The following is a 10,000-nucleotide window of genomic DNA, read 5'->3' as shown; positions in this document are numbered from 1 at the left end:
TATTAGTTCAGTAGGAATTTTGGAATCCAGCGACGACAACGAAATCCCCACTAGAACAAACCGCCTTGGTAGTAACGATAAAGTGGGGAAGGAAATTTAGCTTTGATTGTGTGCTCACGTCGAGTCCTGTAAGACAAATTTGGCAGCCTAAGCAGCGGCGGCGACGGCGGCTGCGAGGACACCACAAAACAATAGGTTTAATAAGCAGAAACAATTAGGGAGCTTAAGCACGCGCGTTTTTGAGACGCGGACGGCAACCGGAAGAGAACATTTTGCGTGCCAGCCAGTGTTGTCTCCCAGATTTTTATACTAATCATCTCTAAATGGAGAAAAGATACTTAGCAATGAAAATGTGGTTATGTGAAGACAAGTTAAAAGGGAAAACAGCTCACTTCCAGTCGCCGTCCACTTCTCAAAAACACCCGCACCCGTGCTTAAGCTCCCTTTCTCTGCACGCCCTGCACGTGCTTTTCACATTTTGATACATTTCTTTGCAATTCTCGTCCTGCATGATATCGACGTGAAATGAGCAAATTTGAGGCCATGTGGAAGACGCATGCACCTGACGATGAATTTTCAGTTTTTGCTCTAAAGATCCACGCCGTTTTCACCAATTTTATTTTTTGAATGTGGACACACACTTTTCATTCCGATCGACTTGGAGTAATCGCAAAATTATTACAATGACAGGAAAAAATATTTTTAGAAAACGTTCTCGTAACGGTCTTCTCTCCTTAACGTCACTGATGTCAGAGGACAAATCCTCAACACTCGGCCCTATTTCCAAAAAAATTAATTGAAACTTTTGATAGATTTTGAGGAAGAGAGAGAGAGAGAGAGAGAATGAGGGGGAGAGAACAGATCCTCGTGATCCCGTCTACACGTATTCGGATATTTTTGAATCCGCAGCTTTTTCTTTCCGGATTCAAAAATATTCCCATCCACACGTAGCGTATTCAAATCGAATTTGCCCGTCCACAGGTATCCGAAACCAGGAGCCCATGACGAGTAGTGAACAACTCCCACGCTAAGGCTAGACTTTCTTTTCCGCAAGAAACAAAGGCAGTTCCGGTTCGTTGACGCTATGACGTCAAGTTAGTTTCTTGTGATTGGTCATCGGGCTCCTGCGGGAGTCTCATTCGCGGGAAATTCAATCTAAAAATAAATCGGTCTGTGAAAACGCCGCGACAGAAATATAAGGCTGTTGTTCGCTCCCACACACGGACTACTGCCGAAACGTTTCGGATTCACTCTAGTACTTAGGACTCCTCAAGGAAACAGAGGTAACAGAGCATGCGCCATAAAGAAATAATATTGCCCTCGGCAGCCATCTTGAGAATTGATATCTCGGTAAGAAACTGGACTCGATCCGGACTTAGCGTCCACTCGGTTCCAGGATAACTTTGCGATTTTTCCAAGTCGCTTGGCATGGAAAATGTGAGTCCACATTCCAAAAATAAAATTTTTGAGAACGGTGTGGATATTTAGAGAATAAATTGACAAATCATCGTTAGGTGCTCCCGTCCTGCATATGACCTCAAAGAAATGTATCAAAATGTAAAACGCACGTGCGGGGAATGCAAAACTATTGTTTTTGCTAATTAAAGCTATTGTCTTGTGGTGTACTCGAAGCCGTGGTCGTCGTCTTGTTATTTCAAAGATGACACCTTATCGGTCAGTTAGCTGTGAAAGTAGACCGTGTAGTCATGGGAAGAAGAGATAATAAAAAACTTCACAGCACGAAGTACTTTAACGTACACGTGCTCATATTGTACAAAGTGATGGCGAGGAATATTGAAAAGCATTCGACAGGGCCAAGTTATATTTGAAGCGATACATTTGTGTTGACATTGTCACCAGAGAGATTAAGTAACACGCTAGAAACTCGGACCAGTTTCAACAGACTTCATTTTATTATACAAGGATCGCCTCTTTCAACACTTTTTCACGGAACGGCAATTTTTGTGGTACATTTGAAACACTAATTATTATTAATGTGACGCAATAGATCACCATAGCAACAGTTTCAATGACTGTCAGAAGTAATGACCCGATTGCAAAGATTGGTTTAAAAATCTCGCGCCTATAGGCCTTTTTCGATATATCAAAATCCAGCTCGATAGTGAGGCAGTGAGGGCAAAGACAATGGAAAGTGGATGATATGTAAATATTCTTCACAGTCATTCCAACGTTTTTTTATTGTATCTGTCCTCACTGCCTCACTATCAAGCTGAATATTAGATATTTTGAAAATGGCCTATTTATTGACCAATGAAAACAAAACCAATCGCGGCTTGCACGCGCGATTTTTCCTCTCGCTTTGAGCAAGTTACAAGGAATTGCTGCTACGAATTTGGATTGGTTCATTACGCTGTTTGAACCTGCTTTAGTGATTGGTCGAAGTAATTACTTTGACATTTGATTTACGACACTCAATTGAAAACCGCTCTATATAGCTATCTTGAATGGGAACAATTAGTATATGAAAAAACGAACACGGAGATACCCACTCTTAATTGCCGAAACTGATCATAAGGCTTCGATTTAACTATTCGCAAAGTTTAAAAAACTCCCCGGTAAGGTGGATTCAGAGTTACCTTAAATATTCCAATTGCGAAGATAGCTGGGAATCTGCTCTAGGGAAATTCTTAAAATATGCAAAAAGTTTGAATTTAGCCTGGTTACTTTCCAGCGAAAAATACGGGGGTCACAGTTTGCTTTTCAGATAAAAGAGTATAAAGACAAAATATAGGGTGCCTTTAATAAACCGCCTGTTGCTGTGGTAACCTGTTACATCATTCTTTTGAGTTCATTTTGTTAGCAACAATTGCTGTTTTATATATGAAGCCATAACATAGCTGCTTGGTGATACGGTGTTAATTGTAGAGTCAGACCTTCTAATAACACAGTTTTTTAAAGTGTTGAAACTGGTTTGAGTCTTCTTAAATGAAGCAATTTTCTTTCTTCTGGTTTCTTTACGAGCTTCCTCGCCACTAAATGTGTTTAATAGCATATTATAATATTGTCATTGATAATACTGAGAATTATTAAATTCTCAACCTCGGATAATACAATTCTCGTGCTCTGATTGGTTCACTCAATCTCGGTTATCAGCTCATATACCTTAGTTTGACCATATATGGTAACTGATTGCGCTAAACGTTGCTAAGCTAAAGTTTTTTACGCTAGAAATCGAAATTTCTCTTGGTATAAAGCACAAGAAAAACGTTTTTGGGGAAAGTTTGGATCAATTTCGAAGCTTAGAAGTACGCAAAAAGATAAGAAATGTTTTTGTGATGAGCCTGCGTCTGTCTGACCACCAGGTATTACACAACATCGCATCTTCATCAAGTTTTTTCGATTTCGCTAGGATTTTCTCCCTTTTTTCGCTCGTATTTCGTACTTCCAAACTTTCGGAGTTTAAGGAATTTAATAAAACAATTATTCCATTCGCGCTTGTTGGATATGAGACTGGTTATAGCCAACTCGGCGCTACGCGCCTCGTTGGCTATTTACCATCTCATATCCAACGCGCGCTCATGGAATAATTGTTAATTAATTCCGGCAAAAAAAATAACAAACTGAACAAACTGAACCGTTTTCCATTAAAGCGATGCTAAACCTCTCTATTGTCGTTTGCATATTTCCCTGAAATCAATAATTTACAGATTCGATTTGATCAGTAGGATTAAGGGAAGGGATTCACTCGTAAGGAATAAAAGAAATACAAAGGCGTTATTTAGCGAAATATTCAGTGCCTTACATGATATCATATTGATTATCCAACCGCGGGTAAATATTCATAAATGATCTATGTTTAGCGTTGAAGGATTTTGTGGGACCAGTCTATATCCAATCTCTATTTCAAGAACGATTTACTTTTTGGTCAAGTTATCTGCAGTTGTAATGTTTTGAGTTCCCTTGCCGACATTTTAATTTAATTAAGAGACTCTTTTCGTGTGAAAGAGGAAATTAACGAACCAATCATTCTATTAAGACAAGGAAAGCCTAAAAGTGCACAAAATTTGCATACGGTAACATTAACTTGTTTATTTAAACTTTATTCCGTACTCTAATAACGATGCTATGAAAAGCAATATTTACAATGGCTTGGTTTTTTCCTTTACTGTTTTTTTCGAAGTACAAATTATCGTACGGCAATGTCTCATTCCATTTAGTTATATTTAGTAAAAGCGCCCGGTAACATACTTAATTTCCTTGACTTTCTATTGACAAAGAAAATATTCTATCAGACATGGGTGTAGTCCTCTCTTGACCGAATAATGAGAAAGGAATTTTGTTCCAATTTGTTTCAAGAGTTAAGCTTTCATCGCTTCTTGAAAATGCATGGAATCATCTTTTTAAAGTGTTTAAAAACATGCAAACAAACTAAGCCAATGTCGCAACTGAGATGTGTCGTTTTGAAAGTATTTCAGTCTTCACGATTATACAAAACTAAGACCGGCGGTTACCCGATATTTTCAGTACGACTTTTCAGTGGAATTCAAGTGAAATGATATTGACACAGTTTCCTTATCAAATACTGTTACCAAGTGAAGTACAGGCGATGGGAAAATGCCGAAGTTTTTGTTAGTACATTTTTGCGGCGGAAAACTGCACAATAGATTTGACGGTAGATTGTCACACCAGCTTTATCGTTTTGTCGAGAAACAGACTTGCTAAGATCCTTATTCCCAGCTTGAGAATCTCTGATAAACAAGATCGCGTGAGACCTAATTATAAAAATTCAAATGATGCATTCGTTGTTGCATGAACACTTGTAAATGACTGAATAATATTTACATATATTGCACTGCGTTCATAGATTAAAATGTCCACCACAGCGACAATCAGCGATTTCCTCTGTAGCCTGACAAGCAAGTTGACTTGTTATTACTGTAAGGGGTACTTGAGCAGTCCTAAGACCTTACCATGTCTACACAGTTTCTGCAGGGGCTGTCTGAGGCGGCTGCTCATGGAAAACCTTGGACCAGAACAAGCCATTTGCCCGTTCTGCAAAGCTACTATCAAACTACCTCCAGGTAAAAGCATCGAAAACCTACCGTCGCCACTATACCTAACAAAGCTGCAGGAAATGATCAGGATAAGGAATAACAGACCTGAGTTAGCTTGCGGCAGCTGCGAGGGAAGGTTTTCGGCCGTGTCTTACTGCTTCGATTGCAGATGTCTTGTTTGTGTTAATTGTGTCGAGATACACGCGAGGATTAAAGTCATGCAATCGCATCATATTTCGGAGTTGGAAAATTTCTCAGCGAAAGATCTCCCCATGTTGCTTCAAGTTCCCATTTCCTGTAATCACGAAGGACACAAGAAGGAGACCCTGGAATTGTTCTGCAAAGATTGTGAGAAGCAAGTCTGCGAGAAATGCGCTAATCTCTCGCACAAGGAGCACAGCCTTCTTGACATTAACAGAGCAAGCAAGGACAGCAAGAAACGTATTTTGCACATTATGGATTGTTTGCATGATCAGATATCGTCGTGTCGTGCTGAAATCAAGCGAGTTGATCAGAGTTACAAGACAGTTGAGCGAAGAATTATTACTGCACGCCAAGAGGTGATGAAAAAAATCGAAGGTTTAACATCTTTTCTCAGAAAGCACGGAGACAAAATGCTTGCTGAATTGGACGGTATTTACAAAGATCAACAAGTTTCTATAATTAAACAACGAAAAGAGCTTGAGCTTCACTTAGGTCAAATGCAGAAAACCCATGAATACGCTAAAGACGTCTTAGAAAGGGACATCGAGGGAGAGATTTTGGACATGGAGGGACCTGTCAGCAGACGCTTTCAACAATTTATTTCCACTAAGCCCAAAAAGGTGCCGAAATCACAAAAAAGCATTAACGTGGATTACATTCCCGATCCAAATATTCTGCGAGTTCTTCAACAATCGGATATCGGGAGAATCTCCGTGAGTCACACAGATCCAGCTTATTCGACAGCCGAAGGCGAGGGAATGACTCAATATCTTACCGGAATCGGAGAGCGAATCGAATTCCTGATTCAAACGAAAGATTCCGATGAGAATCCGAGTTATTCCGAGAACGATCGTGTTACGGTTCGTATCCAGTCAAAACAAGGCACATTCATACCGACTAGAATCGAAGACAAGAAAGACGGAACTTACGTGGTGAGTTACACTCCGCTTAAAACGGGTATTTACCAGATCGACGCCAGAGTTCGGGGAGAACCGATAAAAGGAAGTCCGTTTAATGTTCGCGTAACCACAAGAACAGAGTACCTAAAGGCGAGCCGCTTGAGTCTTGAAAATTCCGTCAAACACCAGGACTACAAACCACTCATTTCGATCTGCCAAACCCCTGACCAAGACAGACCGCATCTCAAAAGACCTTGTGGTATCGCTGTCAACTCTTCTGATGAGGTGGCCGTAGCCGACTCTTGGAATCGTCGAATCTTGCTCTTTAATCAACGGGGCAACTACATCACACAGTTTCAGGGCACCCATGACATCACGAACCCAGTCGGTGTTGATTTTGACACTGAGGGAAACATTGTGGTGTCTGACAGCGACAACCAGTTGATTCACGTGATTGATCGCTGTGGCGTAACTATAATGACGTTTGGTAGCGAGGTGCTGGATTGTCCTTGGGGAGTTTGTGTGACGCCCGAAGGAAAAATTGTTGTCTGTGATTGGGGAAGCGCTTCTGTCAAGGAATTCTCTCAACATGGAAAGCTAATCAAAGAGTTCAGTAGTCATTACAGAGCCAAACCGTATTATGTTATACACCACAATGACAAATACTTTATCTCATTCGATACCCATTGTGTGGAGGTATTCAGCACCGATGGTGAGTTCCTATACACGATTGGAGAAAAGGGATCATTTGAAGGAGAATTAAGAGATCCAAGAGGAATGGCTATTGATAGCAAAGAAAACCTTGTTGTGTGCGACAGTGGAAATCATCGGCTGCTTGTGTTTACGACGGATGGACGAGTTTTCGTTGTCGGAACTCCCGGAAAGGCGCTAGGCCAGTTTGATAAGCCACAAGACGTGACTGTGACCTCGGATGGCAAATTATTCGTAACGGATTACAGTAATAACCAGTTGCAAGTCCTTCAAAATAATACCATTGCCAGTGCGCAGCCCTCCTCAAAACTCTCTGCGTAATAGGAAGGTTACCCATACAGCCGTTTAGAAAAATTTCTGCTACTTCATATAAGGGAATCTTTGCGGACGTCATTGTTTACGTTTACTAGTTTTCTCACAAAAGGAATCATGCTCTTTATACTTGTTAAACTAGGGTAAATCTCCAATTTTACCTTTCAGTTTTCAGTGATAACGAACCAGGTATTAACCATGAGCTAATGATTCCATGACCATGAGCTAATGATTCCATGCATTCTTTGTTAAATTTTGGGATTTTCAAAGCATCATTGCTCAGAGATTATCTGGTATATCGAGGGTTTGGCGCCTAAGGCGGGTTCCTTTATGTTTTTAATGTTGTTTAGTGTTTACTCGTGGTGCACATTGACATTAGGAGAATTCGCCCCAAAAAACATGCGCATGGTCAATGTAAACCTGCCTTTGATCACAACATTGGTCAATTTCAAATGAATCTCTTGAGACTGAGGTGACAATGGTGCAATGTGCAAATGCTGCTGGATGAACAACATGGCGCCCATGAAAAACCACACTGCACCACAATGGCTCCTTTTATTTGTTTGCTTACGTTACATCCTTTTCGATGATAACACATAAAAAAAAAGATGCCCTGGTAGCTTTTTTTGTTCCCTTACGCCTTAGCAAACACACAACTAAAGCCATTCTCCCGTCCTACCCGCCACGTTCTCTCTTTCACTCCCATGAAAAAAAAGGTAAAGTCTCTGCTTAAAAGCCGTAAGGCCCATCAGGCCGGCGATTATCTCCGGTTTCCGTAACATGAAGCGACTAGGAGTATTTCTACTCCCCCTGGATGGGATGCTAGTCCATCGCAGGGTTACCCCCAGCATTTCCCCGGGTCCCATTTATACACCTGGGTGGAGAGAGGCACCGTGAGAGTAAAGTGTCTTGCCCAAGAACACAACACAATGTCCCCGGCCAGGGGCCCCTTTCTCGAAAGTCCCGAAAACTTTTCGGGCCCGAAAAGCCATTTGTGAACTGCTAACCGCTTATTTTGGAGAGCCGATCTTTTAACGTGTTTTCAAGGTAACAAAAAGAAAAATAACTGTGAATTTTGACGACTTAAATCCTCTCCGTTCTTGAGATACAAAAGGAATTGTGACACCCGAAAATGGCCCGTAAATTTTCGGGAGTTTCGAGAAACGAGCCCCAGGACTCGAACCCGGACCACTCGATCCGGAGTCGAGCGCACTAACCATGAGGCCACCGTGCCTCCCACTTCACTCCCATGTTCTAAATGTTAATTCTCCTTACTGACTGCGATTCATAACTTTTTAGTTGCTTATGGGAATTTGATGATATATCTAGACAAAAATCCCAGCTGGTGATAAATTTCTTCATTCTCGTCACCAGTTTGCCTGACATTGTGTTGTGCTTGTAAGGAGAAAATTTTTATTAATCACTCTTGGGAGTGAACAGGGCTACTAAAGTCAGGTGCGACAACGGTTGCTCACGTTGTTTCGTGGTTTTCCGCCTTCGTCTTTAAAATACTCAAGTGAAATGGCCAAATTTGAGGTTATGTGCACGTAGTGACCCCACGACGGTAATTTTTCATTTTTCTCTTATAAGAACAACACCTTTTAGGCCAACTTAAACTGATCGAAAACAGTTCGCAAACTCTTTACACACGAAACGAAATGCAAAAATATAATAATGTTAAAAGATTTGCCGGTGACGTTCTCGATCGCGCCAACGTAGTAACGGTCTCCACTAAGGAATTAGAGACCTTAAGATCTACGTCGGCGACTTCAACGAAAACATCACCTCAAAATATCACTTTGCTTTATCATAATTCTTTCGCGGTTATTCTATCTCGTTCACTTCTTACAATTTGGGCGAAGTATCGTAAAAATAATTTGATACGAGTAGTTCCAAAGTGAAAATAGAAAACGAACGTTCCGATTTTTGCATGCTCACGTTGTCGTCAAAACCTCAAATTTTGTAATTTCACGTCGTCCTTATGCAGAGTACCGCAAGAATCCGTCCTAAAATCCGTGCTGTACGTGCAGCACGATTATTTATGCTCTTTTAACCGATGAAATCATTGTTTTGCCGTGTTGTTGTTTGCCGTCGCCGTCGAAAAATCTTAAGCTCCCTCGAACGATGACTACGACGGCATCATATTCAACGGACCAGAACCAAACATTTTCCACGCTCTTCACGAGCATACATTAATTGTCGTGGCCGCCCAATTCAAGAGCAATAAAAAACATAGGCTATTCACCACAAAGGATTGCCTTAAGGTCATGTTACACGAGGCAATTTTTCTTGCAACTCGCAACGCAACGATGACGAATAAAAAACCTTTCAAGTTGCAGAGGGTATGTTACACGTTGGAAACTTCTTTCGCAACTTGCAACGCGTACAATAACAAACAATATGGCGGACGCGCTAAGTCGCCGAAAGATGAGCTCTGATTGGCCCATTCTGAAAAAAATTGCGTTGTGAGTTGCAGAGGGGATGTCACACGCAAGCAACATGTCGTGTCACATGGCCTTTAGATCTGCTAGTAGTGGTTAAATTCAAGCCTTGACTACCAGGAATTTAGAGAACAATGCAATAGGTTTAATAAGCACTAACAATGGCTCTCCTATCTATACATGTGTTTTCACATTTAAGTTAATTTCCTTGCCGTTCTCTTCCGCGTGAAATGAACAAATTTGTGATTGTGTGGAGGACGTGCACACCCGACAATAACTTTTCTTTAGATTTCCACAGCGTTCATATTACGCCAATCCTTGGATTGTCCAATGATCCACATTTTACACTCTGGACAAGTTCAAATCAATAAGAAATGATTACAATGGACCTTGCGTTTTCTTTTCAGATGACCTTCCT

The 10,000-nt window shown here is 41.0% G+C and overlaps 3 protein-coding genes across 3 annotated transcripts in view; 2 read left to right on the top strand and 1 right to left on the bottom strand.

Moving 5' to 3' along the window:
* LOC137975696 (uncharacterized) overlaps positions 1-4,011 on the top strand; it is an 11,022-nt gene extending 7,011 nt beyond the window's left edge. The window contains exon 5 of the mRNA XM_068822851.1: positions 1-4,011. This exon is cut by the window's left edge and continues 478 nt beyond it. Within this exon, the coding sequence (XP_068678952.1) occupies positions 1-14 (14 nt within the window). The 3' untranslated portion in view covers positions 15-4,011.
* Positions 4,012-4,831: 820 nt separating this feature from the next.
* On the top strand, positions 4,832-7,285 carry LOC137975936 (E3 ubiquitin-protein ligase TRIM71-like). The gene has a single exon (XM_068823150.1). The coding sequence runs from the start codon at positions 4,832-4,834 to the stop codon at positions 7,148-7,150; it is 2,319 nt and encodes a 772-aa protein (XP_068679251.1). The 3' UTR covers positions 7,151-7,285.
* Positions 7,286-9,708: 2,423 nt separating this feature from the next.
* The window catches only part of LOC137975938 (uncharacterized), a 13,331-nt gene continuing 13,039 nt past the window's right edge, over positions 9,709-10,000 (bottom strand). Inside the window, exon 7 of the mRNA XM_068823151.1 lies at positions 9,709-10,000. This exon is cut by the window's right edge and continues 434 nt beyond it. The gene's annotated coding sequence lies outside the window, so the exon portion shown is untranslated.

This window comes from Montipora foliosa, chromosome 11 (assembly GCF_036669935.1).
Source record: "Montipora foliosa isolate CH-2021 chromosome 11, ASM3666993v2, whole genome shotgun sequence".
NCBI classification, from domain to species: Eukaryota; Metazoa; Cnidaria; class Anthozoa; order Scleractinia; family Acroporidae; genus Montipora; species Montipora foliosa.
Note: the sequence above shows the minus strand (reverse complement) of the source record. Positions and strands in the feature narration are given on the sequence as shown.